The 19341-nt window shown below is 54.2% G+C and overlaps 1 protein-coding gene across 10 annotated transcripts in view; it reads right to left on the bottom strand.

The window, feature by feature from the left end:
* Positions 1–3008: 3008 nt before the first annotated feature.
* Positions 3009–19341, bottom strand: part of POLR3E (RNA polymerase III subunit E) — a 30041-nt gene continuing 13708 nt past the window's right edge. For 4 of the 10 annotated variants that reach the window (XR_010411919.1, XR_010411912.1, XR_010411918.1 and 1 more), the window contains 16 exons: positions 19197–19304; positions 18811–18860; positions 16691–16810; positions 15573–15658; positions 15172–15216; positions 14995–15086; positions 13891–14011; positions 11236–11317; positions 10208–10267; positions 9969–10126; positions 9537–9598; positions 8447–8970; positions 6182–6259; positions 5634–5848; positions 4744–4869; positions 3009–3808 (listed from right to left, as the gene is read on the bottom strand). Coding sequence is in view for 2 of the 10 variants with exons in the window: in XM_045875134.3 (XP_045731090.1) it covers positions 3752–3808; positions 4744–4869; positions 6182–6259; positions 8447–8970; positions 9537–9598; positions 9969–10126; positions 10208–10267; positions 11236–11317; positions 13891–14011; positions 14995–15086; positions 15172–15216; positions 15573–15658; positions 16691–16810; positions 18811–18860; positions 19197–19304 (1769 nt within the window). In the remaining 8 variants the exon portion in view is untranslated. The other 6 variants (XR_010411916.1, XR_010411915.1, XR_010411914.1 and 3 more) reach the window with 6 other exon arrangements.

Below are 19341 nucleotides of genomic sequence, written 5' to 3'. Positions count from 1 at the left end.
CAGAACAGATCTCTGATCTTTCAAGAGTCTTTTTGCCCACCCAGGTTCCTGCAAGCTGTTGCAAGCTGCTCCACGAATATGGCTAGTGGTGGGGTACTTGCTACTGTGCTAGGGGCCAGAGTGGGCCCAAACTGCCAGCAAGGGACAGTCCTGGCTCTCCCTGGAAGTTACAGGATCTGGAGTTCTAAAATGGTTGCGTTAGACAAATTCTGCCTGTGCAATTGGTGTCGAGGTCAGGAGAGATTTCTGGTGCTTCTCATTCCACCATCTTTCCAGAATCTTCCTCAACTTCACCTATTCCTCATCACTTGAAATCACCTGAATCAGTTCTAAATTTCCACATGAATTTGAACCTGTTTCTGTTCTAGGATTTAGTTTTTATGCATCTATGGCAGTTTTTAATTGCTGTTATAGCTTGATATTTTCCTGTTAAGACACTATTGCCCTCATTGCTCCTTCAGAATTTCCCTGGCTTTTTTTTTCCCCCCGTTTTTTCCTATATGAACTTTAAAGTTAGCTTGTCTGGTTCTTGGAGGTAAATGGTTATTGGGATTAAGTTTAAAAATTTAATTTAACCAAGTACAGACTATAACACAAAGACTTCAATCCAAAAACATGGGTTTATGCCTTCCCATTTGTTCCAGTGGTCTTTGTGTCTCGGTTTTCAAATTTTTATCACTTAAGTCCTATAGATTTTAGAAGGTTCACCTCCTGAGTATTCTTTCCTTCTGTTAAAACATACATATACACACACATATATATATATATAATCTGTATATGTATGTGTTATCATTTTTAAGATTTTGAGAGTGCACACACAAGCAGGGGAGGGGCAGAGGGAGAGGGAGAAGCAGACTCCCTGCTGAGCAAGGACCCCCCCCCAACTCGGGGTTCCACCCCAGGACCCTGGGATTGTGACCTGAGCAGAAGGCAGACGCTTAACCAACTGAGCCACCCAGGTCTCTATACCCACTGTGGGGCTTGAACTTATGACTCGAAGATCAAGAGTTGAATGCTCTTCCAACTGAGCCAGCCAGGCCACCCCACCTCTGTTATATTTTCTAACTGTAGTTGCATATAGGAAAGCTACTGACTCCAGTTATTTTGTTGAATGTTTTTCGGAGTAGCTTTTAGTTGATTCTGTTGACATAGCTGAAAAAAAAGTTTTGTTTTTAAGTAATCTCCATACCCAACATGGGGCTTGAACTCAAAACCCGAGATTGAGTCACATGCTCCACCAAACCAGCCAGGCAACCTGAAAGTTTTGACTTTTTGTCTGTTTTGTTAGACAAAATTAATTTGTCTAAATGTTTAATTTTAACTTAATCCTTTGCCTAATTGCTCTAAGTAGTATACCCAGGATATTAACTATGGTGAGTAAACATATATCTCAATCCTAAGGAGTATGTGAAGTGTTTGATTTAGCAGGTTAACTTTTTACCATTTTAATGAGGTTAATGAGAATCCACCTACTCCTATTTTAAGAACTTATATCTGAAATGAATTGTAGATCTCAATCCCAGAGATGATTTTTCCCCCTTCTCATTTAGCTTATTCTTGGTATGAGCTGCATTGTAGACATGCCCTGACACCACCCGTGCATTTCTTTTTTTTTTTTTTTAAAGATTTTATTTGACAAAGAGAGACACAGTGAGCGAGGGAACACCAGCAGGGGGAGTGGGAGAGGGAGAAGCAGACTCCCCGCCAAGCAGGGAGCCTGATGCGGGGCTTGATCCCAGGACCCCGGGACCATGACCTGAGCTGAAGGCAGACGCTTTTTAACGACTGAGCCACCCAGGCGCCTCACCACCCCTGCATTTCTGTGACAGTAAGTTATTCCCAATATCCTCACCCTTTGCAAGACATCTTAGGGTGGTTATTTTTTTAACATGCTACTGCAGTCTACTACTAAGGATTTTAATTCCTGTCATGCTTTGTCAGGTTTTAAATCAATACTTCAGAAGCTATTTGGAGGCTCATTACATGCTGAAGTTTAACCCTTGCATTTGTCATAAAGATGTGATCATAGTTCAACCATGAAAATACCTGGACCTTTTCTTCTCTAATAACTGGTCTGTTGTAATTTTCTTTCCAACCAGTTTTAAGGCTTATGTCATTTTCCTTCATCGGTTGGTATACCTTACATTAATTTTTACACCTTGTTTTTAACAACTCTTTCCTATATTCCTTACGTTTATTTACTTTACTATTTGAATTTAGCGTTTAACTCCTCCGTCCTTATCAGTGTGTTTCAGGTTATGACTCCCCACGAGCCCCATAATTCCCTGTGGTCACTCTCCATCTCAGCTTCACACCATGACGAGTCTCCCCTTTATAAGGGGCTCATACAAGAGCTGAACAAACTCTCAATCAACTTCAGAAATTTTTTTACTCTTTTCAGGCTCATGTTTGTTAACAATTAGTACCAAGAACATAATATACCACCATCCTGTTGAACTAGATTACCAAATATTAGATGTTTTTCTTTTTGGTGGTGGGGCATGCACACGCCCTCACCTAAACCTTCAGACAGTGGCTCTAAGTGCCCAAACCAGATCGTGGAAAACGCCTGAGGGAGCAGAATTTCACATCTTGCCCACCCCAACTTACTCTAATTTTTTTTTTCCCTAATCCTCTAGGGCTGCACGATCCACCAAGGTCGCCATTAGCTACATGTCCCAAATGAGCGCTTACACTGTGGCTGGTCCAAATTGCAAGTGTCCTAAGTATAAAGTACCAGATCTTGAAAACTGAGTATTTTACATTTTTTTATACTAACATTTTTTTATTATACGTTGTTGTTTTAGCTATTATATTAGGCTAAATAAAAAATACTTTTACCAGTTTCTTTTTACAATCTCAATAAACGACACAGATGACTGCACCGTTCTGCCAGGCAGCGCTAAGTTCTCCTTCCGTCCGGTGGCTCCCTTCCCTGATGACATGCGAGGCTGAGAGCACACACAACACTGCCTTCCTGGAGCCCTTAGAAGACAGTAGCACCATGATGCCAGGTTAGTGTTAGTATTTATTTTAAAAATACACAAAATATAAATTTTTTACATCAAAGTGTGATAACCTCACTTATACATTGTTCCATACTTACCTGGTTTGGTTTGCACCCTTATGCAAACGTTAATAAATGGATTTGATTCTGATTTTTTGCTAGGGTTCATGTAAACAGCTGAAACTGCTACATAAAATGGACTTAAAAGGTAAGGTGGCCACAGAAACCCAGCAGTGAAACAATTCGATTTGGTCTGTTTAATGAAATTGGCAGAAGTCTTAGCAGGTAGGTAATTGAGGACTAAATACTGACTTCTAGGCATTTTAAATATTTAAAACCTTGAGGTTTTCTTCATCTTGTAAACATAACTTAGACCTTGTTGGCATTAAGTTTGAAAAGCAAAATATTAAACCATGATTTTCATCAGCCTGCCTGTGGTCAGTATACACTCTCTTTATTACGAGAATGAACCAAATAATAAGCAAAATACATCAGGAATTTCAAATTATACTGTAATGAAGGTCCCGGCTGCCCTCCGTCCTGGGAGCGATCGAACTTCAGCTGACCCTGCCCCTGGCTGAGGAAGATCCCCGCTGGCCGCCAGACAGCACCCCGCCCCCGCCGTGGCACGGTCAGTTCCTCTTGCTCCGGGTCTTCCGAAGCAGCGAGACCACTGCCACGTCTGCCGGCTCCGCCGTCCTTCCTTGGGCTTGGATTCACTGGGTTAGTGGTCTGTGACTACTGTCAAGACTGCACCGTCCCTTTAAGGTACCACATGCCACCATAGCTTACACAGCAGTCCTGGGGGGAGAGAGGAGCGTGTTAAGGGCAGACTCTATGCGTCCTGTACGGAACGCCACGACCCGGATAGAGCCCAAACGGGAAACCAAGATCTGCCCTATCACAGTGCTGCGGTAGCGATGTTTGTTTGGGCCTCAGGAGCTCTTCCTCTCAGGGGGTCTGAAAAATGAGGAACCAGAAATGAATGTGCTTTGTAAGCACAAGATTAAAAATAAAACTGGGGGCGCCTGGGTGGCTCAGTCGGTTAAGCGACTGCCTTCGGCTCAGGTCATGATCCTGGAGTCCCGGGATCGAGTCCCGCATCGGGCTCCCTGCTCAGCGAGGAGCCTGCTTCTCCCTCTGACCCTCCTCCCTCTCACGCTCTATCTCATTCTCTCTCTCGCAAATAAATAAATTAATTAATTAATTAAAAAAAATAAAAAATAAAAATAAATAAAAATAAAACTGTCCGTAAGTGGACCCAGAACAAAGGTGCCTCATAAATGGCACCAGGTTATGGCCTCGGATGTCTGAGGTCATCACGATGCGAGGAAACGGTCAGCAGCTTTCCGTGTTTCAGAGTTTTTGCAAATACGGTGTTCTGTACCACAGGTGATTCATAAAAGCATTATAAGTAGGATACTTAGGTACTTTCATATACTAGACAAATACTCCTTTTTAAACTAAATTTAACTTAAAAATTGATTCTACTGAAATCAAGCGGTATAAGATTCAAAAGGGGAGGGGAGCCGGGACTCTCAGGCCCGGTCACCTCAAGGGATGACGCACCAGACTATTTTTTGAAGGTGGCGTCCACACCTCAGTTCAGCCCTTCTGCCCGCACCCACCATCATCAGGTGGAGACCCCCTGGCTGGGGAGGGGGCCGGATTTAAGAAACACATTGTGGCCCTCTACCTGACACGGGGAGGAGCCTGACAACACAAAGCAGGTGTACCTTTAGCACTTTATCCACCTCCTGTTTACTCAGATCCTCTCCGCACTCTTGAGTCAGCCGTGACTGGATCATGTTCCGGCGTACCCGGTAATTTTTGGAAAAGATTTCAAGCAAAACCTGTCGGTGCTTTAGGAGCAAAAATATGTTATTGTGGAAAACAGTCACCTAAAAGAGAACCCCGAACAAGAAATCCAAAGCTATGGACCTAACTCCACACTGCAGTCTGTGTGCACCCGGGACTTGTTTAAAGATGAATACATCTGACCAATCAATCGGTCATCCCGACACTCCAAGAAGAGAAAAGCCAGGGGCGTGCCGGCAGAGGAAAAGCAGTTTAGACTTGGTGTTTCATGGTAATTAGGAGGCAGGGAAAGGTACCATCTAAGCTGTGTGAAGACAGGGCCGGAAAGCTTTGTCATGTATATTTTTAAAAATATCCCTTATTTGAATCTGATCATTAAAAGAAAAAAGTAATTGGCAAATTCTTTGAATTTCCTACTCTGTCAGGACTAGAAAACTCCGATGCCACATCTTCTAGCCAAGAGCACGCAGGCTAGCTAGCTCAGGACTGCTCTCGCACTGGGGCCCCTACTGAGGCCAAAGGGGGATGCTCCCCACACCTTAGGGATAGGACCTGGGAAAGGACAGACTAGTATTTCAGCAGTTTAATCTTCATTCTTAACGTTCAGGCAAGTTCATGATTTAAGGAAAATTCTGGACCTCAGGGTCCATGAGCATACTAGACAAGACACTGGTGCTGTTAACTCCTGCTATTTTGTTCACGGGACACTCGGCACCCTTCTTGCCTGGGTGTGAGAGGAGGCAAAATGGACCAATTTCTCTTAGAAACCAGCACCCGAGATCTGGTAAGAACTCCTTTTAATTCTTACTGCCAGAGGCCACCTGAGAAATGTGGACCGTCACTGGTTCCTGAGCCCGGCTGGATGGCAGAATCCTCTGGAAGGTGGCTCAGTTGGTGAGGCATCTGCCCGGGGTCCTGGGATCGAGTCCTACGTTGGGCTCCCTGCTCAGCGGGGAGCCTGCTTCTCCCTCTGCCTCTGCCCCTCCCCCTGCTTGTGCTCTCTCGCTCTCTCTCAAGTAAAATCTTAAAAAAAAAAAAAAAAAATCTGTAAACATGGAAACACCTAGCTCCTACAGAGCTGAACTAAATCTCTGGCGTCAGTGCTAGGAGCCTACATATATTTTTAAAGAGGATTCTAATGCAGCTCGTCTAGACTGACAATCAGGAACCACTGGTTTCGGCTCAAAGGACGGGCCCATCCAGCTTGTTTTAGCAACACACAGAGACACGGAGCCAGAATATCTAAAATTGGGAGTGGCTGGAAAACCTGAAGCGTACATTCTGTGCTCTGGGTCTCCCTAAAGGCCTCACCCCACCTCCCTGCTCTTGGGGAGACAGCAGAAGAGATCACCTTACCTGATCGCTCATGTCTCCAGACTCCCAGAGGGCGAACACCTTCTGCTCATCTGGGGACGCAGCGGTCTGGGGGGGAAACTAAGCAAGGCCTGGGTGTGAGTTGTCGGTCTTTGCCACACGGGTCCACCTTGCCGCCCCCCCCGCCCCCCCCCAGTGTGCATGAGTCCCATTCAGGGAGTGAGCCCATGTGAGACCAGGGGTTCCAATTCCAGCTCCTGCCACTCCCTAGGGCTTCAGTGGGATGGAGCAGGACCCGCCCAGCCCGAAGCCCCCCGATTCACTGGACAAGGAGGGAAATCTGTTTTCTGTTCCTCCTCACAGCTTGGCATCAGCTCCCCTCCAACAGCCAATATTGCCCTACCCTAAACATAAGCCCTCAGATGTGTCCTGAGCGGCACTCCCACCCCCATACTGCCTTGGGAGTATCCTGGGGATTCCTTCCAACCCCTTCCCTCAGGGGCTGCGTCGGTACAGGTGAGAGGCCCTGCCCGACTCCCAAGCAACCCACACCACTTGGTTCAGCAGGGTCCGAAGGTGGACCAAGAGAAGGGGGCCAGGCTCAGGGCACCTGGTAGAGCGGTTTCCAGCCTTGACCCCACAACACCAGCAACAGTGGGAGCTCCTACCACATAAAGCCCCTGGGGGACTAGAACCATACAATCTCATTTGATCATCAGAAACCAGAGAGGCAGGGGCAAGGTGCTGCAGCCTCCCATTCTGCAGGGGGAGAATCCAGCTCAGAGTTTACTCAGTGTCTGGGTCGCACATCTAATACACAGCAGAGCCAGGGTTAAACTCAAGTCCGTGAGTCTACTCACTCTCCCTGGACCTCAGCACCCTGAGGCCGGACACATCGGAGGTCTTTTCCTCCACAGAGAAGAGCATTCTATCTGGTCCCTACATCAGGATCAGGGAGAGCGAAGTCAACGGGAGCAGCGGAGAGGGGCCACGGTCTCCCAGGGACACCAGCCCCACCAAGGGGAAGGAGCAGGGCAAGGGTGCCTGAGAGCAGCCTACTTCACACCCCTCTCCCATCCACCCCAGCAGCCCAAGACGGCCTAGCTAACCCTGGGCAGGCGCCCCCTCCCCTGCCTGGCCCAGCTCCCAGAAGGGGGAGCCTGGAGCTGACTAGACTAACTAGACCCACTTGCTGGGCGGGCACGGGTGGCTACAAACAGGGCAGGGCCCCCAAGCCCCGGTACCTTTCATAGGAAACCGCACCAAGGAGGCTCTCTGCCACGAGGGCCAGATCTCCTGGGACAGCCTAGCCAGCACGGGATCCAGGGCCTCTCGTCCTAGTTTCTGTGTCTCACATACACAAAGATGGCCCTCGCCTCAGACCACCCAAGGCTGCAGGTGCTTCTGACCGTGGACTGCAAACGTTGAGGCTCCCTTAAGAGGCAGCCGCAGCCCCACCCCGACCTGTTTGCTGCCAGGTCTGGGCGGGGCCTGGGGGGGGACAATGAGCAGCACCACTTCCGGAGCCCCAGCCTGGCCCTCTCCACCCTCAGCTGCTGCGGGCGGCTTCCGTTCCAGCGCCCCTGCCCATGCCGGGACCAGAGGCCCGGGCTTGGGTGGCTCGCGCTGCCACCCTCAGGCCCCGCAGCAGAAATGCCGAGCACGCCGGTCGGCTAATCTCTAGCCCCGGGGAGGCCTGCCAGAGGCGGGCACGAGCCGTGGGCTCGTGGGCTCGGGTCAAAGGGGCAGCGCGTCTCAGGTAACGCAGAAAAGATTTCAGGCCCCGCAGCCACTATGCTGAGGCTCCGGTTCCAGCTCTGGCACCTCCTGGGTATACCTTTACATAAGCTCATTTCACGTCTTTGAAGGTCGGTCTCTACACCTGCACATCGCAAAGATCAATCGATGACAGAAACGAACTCAGCCTGAGAAACGGCAGGGCTGACAGGGCCCTGCACTGACCAAGGCCCTGCCGTAGGCCAAGCTACAGGTGAGCGCCTTCGGACATCTCCGGGGCCCTTACCCAAGTCCTAGGGACCACAGCCAGCATCTGCCCACGTGAGACGAGGAGGCAGAGCCCGAGAGGCCCAAGGTCACACACAGCCGCCCCCCGAGAGCCAAGATTCAGACCAAGGTCAACACTCCTCCCGAGTTCCCACGCAGCCTCCAAACAACTGGTTCCCCCAAAGCAAGCGGGGCACAGGCCACTCCAGAGGGACCCCGCTTGTTGCTTTTCCGCCAGGAGCCCCCCGAGGGGCAGAGGGTGGCCTCGCGGGTACGCCCGTCCGGAGGCGCGGCTCTACTTACAGGCACCAGTATCTGCTTGCAGCCGGCGGCCAACACCGTGTCCTGCAGCATGCGGTCCGAGATGCCGCTGAACAGCGTGTGGCCGGGGGGCAGGCTGGCCAGGTGCAGGTTGAAGAGGCGCTTGAGTTCACTCAGCGTGAGCACGAACTGTCTCTGGAAGGTGGCCTCCACGAAGGCCCTCAGTTCCCGGGCCACGGGGGTGCTGGCACAGCCTGGCGGCGGGTGCCCATTGAAGCTGTCCCCGCCGGCCGCCCGCCCGCTAGGCAACCCGTTGGCCAGCCTGTCGTGGAGGCCGCCACCGAGAGAGGTGTCCATGGGCTCCTCGTCTTCCTCTGCGTCTTGATCTTCCTCGTCCTCTCCCTCACTTATGGGCTCCTCCTTGATCCGCACGCCGGGCAGGACCGCGGCCGCCCGCATCTGCTCCTTCCTCCGCTGCAGCTCGCGTTCCAGCAGTGCGTGGTTCTGCTGGGCCTTGCTTTTGGCCGCCTGGACCCGCTGGTCCCCAGAGAGCAGTGCAGCAGGCCCTGTGGGGAGAGGAGCGCTGCTCTGGAGGGCTCAGGGACAGCGCAGAGAAGGGCCCTTTGCCCCCCCCACCCCCGACAACCCCCGCCAGCCCGACGGGGGGCACCCTGCTCCCCAGAGGAAGGGCCCGGGAACAGCGCCGGCCAGCCAGGGCTGAAGCACGCCGCGGTCCTGCCTTTCACCCCCACCGGACCCGGGAGGGATGGAGCTCCCCCCGCCACGAGGAAAGAGACAGAAGTGGGGAAAATCAGAATCCCACGTTGGGAGATTCAAACCAGGACGGGTTACTGCTGAGTCCCTGCCAGTTCCTCCTGTCCCACCGCCACCTTCTGCCGACCCAGGAAGGCCTGCACCCCAGCACAGCCCCAGAGTTCAGAAGCCCTCAGTGCCCGAGGCCAAGCCTTAAGCTGAGGTCTGTGGGGAAGGGGGAGGAAGGCACAGAAAGGACACCCAGTGATGAGAGCCACACAGCCCCCTCCGGCCCGAGCCCTGACAAGCCCCCGCAAAGCAGGCCTCCCGGAGCCAGGGCTGGGTTAGGGGCCGGCCCAGTCCAAAGCGCCCCGCACACCTGATTGTCCATCTGGCTTCTTGGGCAAGCCTTCCTTCACAAGATTATACACTTTTTCTAATCTGAAAAGAAGAATAAACTCTCTTAACTTTACAGCACGTCCCCTGTCACCGTCGAGGCAGGGACATCCTGGTGACTGAGATGCCGCGTGCACGGAGCCGGCTGGCCCTCCCCACCGCGCACAGGCCCCACGCCCACCAGAAGCCGCCGGGCTGGGGCGGGCAGCGGTGACCCACAGGAGCCCAGGCTCCTGCTCCCTCAGCCCCTCAGAAGAGACACGCCAGCTCTGATCAGCAGGGTCGGCTGAGCCAGGCCTGTGCTGGGAGGTTCTGGGATCAAGCCGCAGCGCCCACCAGAGTGGAGGAAGGGGTGCACGGGGCCCCAGCGCGCCTGGGGGGCGAGGTGGCTGTGGCCTGGCCAGCAAGCCCTTACTTGGCCTGGATGCCCGTCCACAGCATATGCTGCCGCTGGACCACATCTGGATGTTTCTTGATGAAGTCCCCATCGGAAGGCAGTATGAACTCCCAGCCTTTGTTGACCCTCACCACGGCCATGTGCTCCAGGAAGTCCTTCACGTCCTCCGTGCAGAGCTGGGGGCAGGACAAAGGTGAGCCCCAAAAGCCTGGAAGCCACCCGGACGGCCCGGGCCTCCGACCGACAGCGGCACTTACTTTAGTCACAGCGGCCACCTCTTTCCTCACCACCCACCGGCTCTGCGTGAACTTCCACATCTGAGGGAGAGAAGGCAGCCTGTTTCTAGGATGCAAAGACGGGCTGCTCCCAAGACCATCCCCCAGACCTCTAGCTGTCCTGGGGGCCTGGGATGAGGGAAGACCGTCCCTGACGAGAACTGAGCTTGGACCAGCCGCCCCCTCCCAGGCCCCGCTGACAGCGTCCGCATGAACGACACGGGCTGGCAGGCGGTGGCAAACGGCACACGGGCTCCGGTGAGCAAGCCCAGGGGCGGATATCCACCGCACTCTGGCCCCAAGACAAAAATCAAGTGCAGAGGCACCTAGCCGCTAACTGTCCAGAGAAGCTGGGACATCCACTCAGGCAGGGAGAAAACGCAGGCGCTCGCTCAAACAGCTGAAGGGCTGCCCTGCGCACTTCATGGTCACTGTGGACAGCTTAGGAGACCGATTTCCCTCAAGGGAGGCAGTGCAGATCCCAGCAGCCGGGGTTCAAGCCCTTGAGAGGGATGCCTGGGCCGGGACTTACTGGATGAGGACAGGGCAATGGCGTGGAGGAATAAGCTGGCTCAGGAGTTGCCAAACCCACAGCAATAATGTACGAGAGAAGCAGGCCAGCCTGGGACCATGAGGGATGGCACTGTCAGCCACCACCCAAAGTCGGTGCCGTTCAGGGGTTTGGGCCCAGTGGTACCAGACTGTCCAATTATTCGTTAACAAGCTAGAAATCTGGTTTGTACCAGGATTTTGAACCGTAAACACTAATTCAAGTGAACATTTAAAAAAACCTGCTCAGGCCAAATGAAACATGTTCCTTAGAGTCCACCTATGGGCCTCTGGCTTGTAATCCCCATTATGAAGCCTAAGACTCCAGGATTCTGAGTCGAAGGAGAAAGAGAGAGGGTCCACAGCCACCCCCTGCCCTCCTCCCACTGCCCTGCCCTGCCCGCCACCCCCTCCCAGATCCCTGCCCCACCGACCAGAGGCCAGAGAGCCCCGGCACTTACAACAAAGTCGCGACCGCGGCAGAGCACCTCGGCAGGCACACCACTGTGAGGGCTGGAGGAGTCCTTGGGGTACAGGATGTCACTGCCAACGAAAGCAGGAGCAGCAGGTCAGCCCCACTCCCAGCCCCAGCCTCTCCAACACGGCCGGCACAGCTGCCCTCGGGGCCGCCCTTCCAACCACGGAGCCTGGCTCTGTGAACACGTACGTAGAAGAGAAGCCTATCCCCCAAGAATCCTTCCTCCCAGCCTGTCACGACCTTCCATGCACACACTGGCCCAGCCCCGAGGCCCACTGCAGTCAGGAAGGGCAGGGGCTCAGAAACAGGCCAACCCGCGACTCTGGGAAGACAGCGAGTCCCACAGGCGGGGCGGGTGTGAGGCCTAGGGAGAGCGGCTGGGAAGCAGGACTCAAGGCCTCACCACCTGATGGAAGGGACGGGTGGGCAGTGTGAGCGGGGGCAAGAGGGGTCAGGGACTGGGACCTGGATGGGCCCCAAGGCACGAGTGGGGCTGAAGCCTTTGGAGTGAATGGGACCAGCAGTCCAGCTCAGACACCTTCAGGGCCCAGGGGCGGATGAGCCGGCTTCTGAGGCTTGCGAGTAAAACCTTGACCAAGTTCAGCCACAGACCCTGTCTCTCGCGCGCGCGCACATATACACACACACACACACACACACACACACACACCACCCTCCACCCCCCCCCCCGACCATCCTGTGCCCGAGGAGCCTCTACTCTCCTGCACCCACTCCTTCTGCCGGGAGACCTCTCTCTGCACCTCCTCAATCCTACCTGGCAACCAGCTAATACTCTTCCTTCCAGCTCGAGCTCTGTGTTCACTCCCTTCCCAGAAACACACTGTGGGGACAGGGACCATCACTGCCACACGAGGGAAGAGAGCTGCTCGGCCGGTACTAAGCGCGTGACGAGCGTGGCGCGCGCCCCAGACCTCTGCTCTCGGGGTGCTCATCTGTAACGGTGCCCACCCCCGCTGCACACATTTCCCGAGGACGGGGACAGCACGTGAATGACAGCGGGGCACGGGGCACGGGGCACAGAACGTGCCATGGAGCCAGATTTAGTGAACAAGGTGTGAGTGCTGCATCATCTCCTCACATGAACCCAAAGAGGCCGACGAGGGAGGAGCACCACCCCCAGGCCACTGGCAGGACCCGAGGGCTCGCGGCCAGACCCGAAGCACTGGGGCAGAGTGAACACGCGCGGCCCAGGAGGCCCCACCTTCAGGTCACTGGGACAGACCCCAGGCTGGAAGGGCAGAAGCACCAGGGCCACGGGTGGTGCTGGGCAAGAGCTCAAACCCCAGCTCCGGGGCTGCCTTGCTGCCAGACGTTTGCCAAGTCTCTGCCTCTCTGTCCTCGCTCATCCGTAGCATGAATATACCTAGGGGGTCCGTCCCATTTAGCGAGTGACCGCCATCCAAAGGCCTTCCGTAATCGGGCACTTGTGTGTTTCCCGGTGCAAGGGCGCCACCAGGTGGCAGCAACGTGAATAGCCTTCACAATTGATGGCCAACCAACTGACAAGACGGAGTTTCTGCAATGAAGTACTTAAAAAATTTGGAACAATTCGTATTTTGACAGATCGTTCACCTTACACCACACTTCCTAAAAAGTCTTTATTAGTGTATTTTATGTTACGCTATTTAAAATTAACATAATCCAGGTGAACATAAAATGCAGCCTCACTTATTAGCAAGGGTCTAAGATGTGCCAGGCATTATACTGACTTTCAGGGATGTGAGGGAGGGTCAACACAGAAGTCCCTGCCCGCCCCGACAGTGACAGTCTGGTGGAGGGATCACAGAGAGAAACTCCTGAAAGGCATCAAGCCACATGCTCCGAACCCCACGGGACACGTGAAAGGAAACACACTCAGACACATCTTAATGAACTGTGGAAAGCCACAAGAGAAAAGCTCAAAAAGAGCCAGAGGAAACCAAGAATAAAGACAGTAGACTCGTCACTAGAAACAGTGGGAATGAGAATGCAATGACATTGTCAGTGTGTGGAAGGAAAACAATCAATCTCAAATTCTACACTCAGGAAAAATATCCTTTAACAACAGAAGTGGAATAGATATTTCCAACCATACAAAACCCACGGGAACCCCTCCCCTGCAGAGCTTCATTAGAGGAAACACCCCAGCGGTTTTTGGCAGAAGGTAATTATCCCAGACAGCAACTCAGATGCAGAAAGGCATGATGAGCAAAATAAAAAAGTAAATGTGTGAGCAGATCTGAAGAATACTGACTGGATATGATAATGTCCTGTGGGTTTTAAAATACAACTAAAACATATAAATAGAACAGCACATGAGTTGGGAGGAAGATAAATATAAAACATTCTAAGGTCTTTGAATTGTCCTGGATGAGGGTAAAACACAGCAATTAATATTAAGCTGTGATCAGTTATGAAAGCACCCTGAAATCTGTAGGGTACTAAGAGAGCCCAGAAAGAATAACTTCCAAATTAGCAGGAAGAAACGGAATAATAAAAAAAGAATCCAGTAGCAGGTAAGAATGGATATGAAATCCAGAACAAACAGACAGCGCTATGGTAGACTTAAACCCAAAACATCAGTAATCACGTTGAATTTAAATGGATCAGATGCTCCCATGCAGAGGAACTTACTTACCTCTTCACGACCCAGTTTCCTTGGACTAACATCGCCACCTTCTGGATGCCACGCAGAACAGCCACAGAGTCGATGGAGGGGCCCAGGAGGCTCATCAAGTTGGCAAAAGGCATGACCTTCACTGAGGAGGATGCAGGAGTCATCAGACAAGGGAAGAGGGCCTGGGCCCTTCCCCGCAACCCCCCCCAAGTCTATACAGCTTCAGGCTCACACAACCACCCCAGTATGTGAGTAAGGCGGCCGACCCCACTGGCTGCTTGTGCAGGCAACCCACACTCACTGAATCCTGCAGCAAACACCCCAAGGGGTGCTCCTTAAAGGTAAGACTAGTACGGGACGCCTGGCTTGCTCAGTTGGTAGAGCATGCAACTCTTGATCTCAGGGTCATGAGTTCAAGCCCCACGTTAGGCGTGGCGCCTACTGGGGGGGGGGGGCAAGGGAGGAGACAAACAGCAAAACCATTACTACCCGGGCCCAGAGAGGGCCTGGGGTAGGCCCCATGTCCTCTGAAGCAAGGCCAATGGCCCGGCACCCTGGCAGCTCCAGGGAGAGCTGGGAGCTCCCCTCTGCTTAGGCCCCTGGAGGTGGTATCTCCGAAGAGGAGCCCGGGGCCTGGGACTCAGCTCTGAGGTTCAGAGCTCACATCTGCCCTACAGGTTCTGGCCCTCCGAGTCCTCTGACAAAGGGGACCAGTCCCTACTGTGTGCAGCCTGGTGCGGGCCCCCCAAGATAGTCCAAGTGAACGAATGGAGCTCGTGTTCACATGCAAGGCTCTGTATAAGCCGTGAAGAAGCCTCATCTCAGCCCCCAGGAGCTCTCCTAGTTCCTTAGGCACAGGGGGGTCAGCGGCTGGCCCAGGCTCAATAGCAGGGGAGCGGCAGGAACCAAAGCCCGGCTGAGGGAGCCCCCCTCGCCCCCCCCCCCCCCCCACTGCTGCAGTGCGTTCCTTCCAGACGCGGCCAGAGCTGTAAAGCTGGGCATGTTCTGGCTCCAGGTGGCGGGAGCCTCTGGCCTTGCCCCTCAGTCCTTAGTCTGTCCCACACTCCGTTTCCCAAGGAGGTGGTAGGGCTGGGGTCCCCCTGGGGGAAGCGTGTGTCCACCCACCATTCTTCATCAGGATCTTGATCTGATCAGCCAGGGGCAGGGTACGCAGCTGGGCCATGGACAGGACGTTGCTGGGAGCCACGGGTTTGTCTCTGTTCAAAACAGAGACGCTGGGTTAGAGCAAGGGTAGGAGGGGGGATTTGGGGTGGGGGTGGCGTCCGGCCCAACTCTACTCACTTCTCCTCCTCTGGGCTGGGTGGCATCAGCATCATGAGGTACTCACTGCAGGGGAGAGGGCAGGGTCAGCAGCTCCTGGACTCTGGCCCTGCCCCACCCCTGCCCACAAACCCAGACTGCACCTAGGCTGAGCCTCCCCAAGGGAGGGCTGGGGGGCAGATAGAGACCCACACCCACACTCCCTAGCTCCCCCCAAACTTGCGGAGAAAGGACGGCCATCTCCTGCCACACGCACCCTCCCGACCCTCTCCAGAGGACGAAGGGCCCTCTCCCAGGTCCGTGTCCCCTGCTAGCGAAGGGGCCACAGTCCCCGGGAAGGCCCCACACCACAGGGACCCTCCTGGGGCCAGTGGTGGCCTCAGCAGCCCCCAGGGCTCAACGGCCTGGCCCGCCGGTCCCACCTGGGTGACTTGACGAGCTCAGTGTTCTCAACCCCACCGGAACCCTGGCACAGCAGGTACTGGCGCTCGTGCTCAGAGCGGCTGTCCTGTTGGGGAAGACGCAGGGTGGGGGGACCCTCAGCCACCACCCCAGGCCCGCGCCATCCCCCCGCCCCGAGCCCCTCTGCCGTCCAGTTTTCACCCCTGCATCACCTTTCCCTCCGGGCGCCCACTGTCCTGCCCCAAGGCCGGCCACAGGGTCATATCCAGCCACCTGAGCATGGCATTCAAGGCCTCTGTGAGGTGGCCGCAACCAACCATCTCCAGCTCTACGACCGAACAGCCCCAGCACCCATGCCTAGGTGCCCTGCCTGGGACACAGGGCCATTAGCCGCAACGGTAGAAATAACAGCCAGCAGTCCCCGAGCACCTACTATGTGCCGGGCTCTGGTGCGATGGCTGCTTATAGACAGCAACTTCTCTCATTAGGTAATTTGCATAAAGTCACACACCAGAAAACAGCATGGCTTCTGGAAGTCTGACTCTAAGGCTCAGTCAACACGAATCTTTCAGGAAAGTTCCAGAGAAATCAGGAGTTGCTCCTCCCCCAGGAAAATGTTGCGGAGCCCTACGGCACCTTTGGCTTCGATTCAATCGCTTCCCTTACTCAATACAGTTTCAAGGATTGGGTTCTAAGTCAGCACACGAGATGAAAACCAACTATAGTCAAAAGTGCCCTTGGCAGATACGCGGACTTGGCCATGTGACAGATGGCCGGTTCTCCATCGAGCGCTTTCATTCAGGACCCACGATGCATAAAAATCCGTAACCAAACACCAGCTTCACCCTGGGGCCGGCAAGAAGCTCACACTTGAGGAGAGCCTGGGGATGCCGAAAACCCCGACCCAGGAAACGGTGGACTCCTTTCTCAATCTCCTGCTCCCCTGGGACTCACGCTAAGTAGACTGGCTGGAACAAGGGACAAGCTATCCCCAGGACTCTACCCTCTCTACCCGGGGCTCCCTCCCACAAGTGGCTCTCACTGAATCTGAAACCACCAGTTCAAGGTGAGACTGGGCTCTTCTCCCAGGACCCCGGCCCGGAGCCAGCGTCAGCCGCCACCAGGGACCCCGGCTCACCCTCAGGCCATAGTAGTGCAGGTGCACCCAGGGCTCCTCGGCGTGCTTCTTCTGCAGGAACTCATAGGACTGCACGCGGCGCTGGCGGGCCTGCTCCGACTCAGGACGGGAGAACCGCACCTGGGAGGGGGGTCATGGCCTCAGGCCCGGGCCCCATCCTGGGCTGCCAGACTGCACCCCACAAGACTGGAGAGCCCCGCAGCACTCCCACCCTCCCCTTCATTTCCAGACACACATCTCTTAAATTCAGCTCCAACCGCGTCCCTCTCTGTGACCTGACGACACAGGCCAGGGAGCAGTTTTCTCGTGCTTCTGCCTGCCCGGCACCCAATCCATTTCCACTTCCACGGCTAAAAGGCCCCCCTATTTTCCTTGGGGAAATGCCCAGTTCCCCCTCAGCTCAGGGGAGCAAATAGCCCTCCCCCTGCCCCCACCCCCACACACATTCGCAGCCACAGGAGTGGGCACGTGACTCAGACCTGGACAATCCGAGCACCAAATCCTCTTAGCCACAGGGGCTGGTTCAGGGTTGGCCAAGCCAATGAGTCCGGTCTGGGACTTTAGTTAGAAGTAATGAGAAAGAAGTTTCTCTTCCCCTGGGGTCTTGGAAGCTGGGAGGATGTGAGCCTGGAGCGGGGATAACTCTGTACCACTGGGGACAGACACCCTGCCTGAGAAAGGCCAAAAGAGGAAGGCGGAACCTGGAGATGGAGATGGAGAAACCAGGTCTTGATGACCGAGTCTGAGCACCTGAATCCAGCCATACCTGAAGCTACCCCTCAGCTTCTCAGTAACAGGGACCAATACATTCCATTTTGAGCTCATGCCAGGTAGGTCCGGGTTTCTGCTGCTTAGCGTCCTGATGGAACCGAGCCCTGACACCTCCCCTATGAAGGGCACACCCCCACGGGGGCGTTGGCTGGATTACAGAACCCTAGGATTCTTTTTTTCTTTTTTTTTAAAGTAGGCTCCACGCCCAACATGGGCCTTGAAATCACAACCCTGAGATTAAGAGTTGCATATTCTACTGACTGAGCCAGCCAGGTACCACAGAATCCTGGGATTCTTTATGTGTCCTTTAAGTTCACGGGCCTAAGGATAACTTGTTAAATGAGGGCCAGTTGAGTTCCCGAGGAGGGCAGGAGGGTGATCATTCAAGAAGCTACTGAGAGGGCACCTGGGTGGCTCAGATGGTTAAGCGTCTGCCTTCGGCTCAGGTCATGATCCCAGGGTCCTGGGATCGAGTCCCACATCGGGCTCCCTGCTCCGCGGGAAGCCTGCTTCTCCCTCTGCCTCTGCCTCTCTGTCTCTCTGACTCTCATAAATAAATAAATAAAACATTTAAAAAAATAATAAAAAAATAAAAAAATAAAAACTCCTCACCCAATCCAAGGTTTCTCTTATAAAAAAAAAAAAAAAAAAAAAAAGAAGTTACTGAGAGAAGAGGGTGAGCACCCCCCACCGCACAGCGGTCATGTCGGTAGCGGCCCATCTTCAAGGACGTGCAAAGGCTCACAACTTAAGCCACATACGTACGCCATCCGTGTCACCATTTGTGCTTTCTTCCTTAAATACTCCTTTTAACCTCCGTATGCTTACACAGAGGAAACTCGGTAAGCCATAAATGGAAGGTCAATATTCTTCTCACCATGTCTGGAATACAGGCTTAGCATTCAGATAGAATTGCTGGGTCTGCACACCACCGGGAACAGTGAATGATGTGGTTAAGGCACATGGGGTTTTCGTTCCACTAGGACACGGGCTTCATGGCACAGACTGTGCGAGTTCCCTGGACCTCCTAGGCCCCCAGTTTCCTCCTCCCAGGCAATTCCAGTTCCAGCCAAGCCCCAGGGTCCCCACGCTACAGAAGCCCCAGGCTGCTATCCTGTGAACAGCTGGGACAGGTCAGGGTGGGCGCAGGACAGGTTACTCCTCCAGGCTGCCCAGCAGGAAGGCTCTGAAGGATGGGACCATTTCGGTATCTGTTTCACCCCCAGAGCCTGGGTTCTGCACAGCCCCTCCCACCCCGAGCTGCGTCCAGGCAGCTGAGCTACAAAGCCGGCCCGCTGCCCCCCGCCCAGGCGGCACCCTCCCTCTCCTCGGGGCCAGAGTTCACTCACCGTGATCTGCTTCACGTCTTCTTCCGCCTCATCCTGAGAAGAGTCTCCTGCTGCAAGAGAAAGCGGACACTGCTTGCAGCCTCTGGTGGAGCCCCAACTCCCCAGAAGGCCTCAGGCAGGGATATCTGGGAATTCTCCTAGACAGGGATCGTTGGCCAAGTCAGCTCTTCTCAACCGGGGGCAATTTTGCCCACGAGGGGACACTTGGGAATGTAGAAAGCCACGTTTGGTTGTCAAAACTGTGCAGGTGAGTGCTCCCGGCATCCAGTGGGTAGAGCAGGGATGCTGCTAAGCGTCCTGGAATCCATCCCCCTGCAGTTTTTCCCATGACCCACCATCCCTGCCAAGATGCAGACAGACAGAAGGGCTAGGGGTCCAGAGCTCACCCTCATTGGCCGCCTCCCTCTCCCGGTGCTTGGCGTCCGCCTTATCCAGGTAGGAGAAGCTGGGCCGCAGCTGCAGGATGCCATGAAGAGGCGTCAGGTGCAGCTCACCTGGCAGAGGAAGAAGGCTTTGGACCTGACTCTGGGA

Source organism: Mirounga angustirostris, unplaced genomic scaffold, assembly GCF_029215605.1.
Source record: "Mirounga angustirostris isolate CCGP_5_RB_7025 unplaced genomic scaffold, mMirAng1.0.hap1 SCAF_5, whole genome shotgun sequence".
In the NCBI taxonomy this organism is placed as follows: Eukaryota; Metazoa; Chordata; class Mammalia; order Carnivora; family Phocidae; genus Mirounga; species Mirounga angustirostris.
Note: the sequence above shows the minus strand (reverse complement) of the source record. Positions and strands in the feature narration are given on the sequence as shown.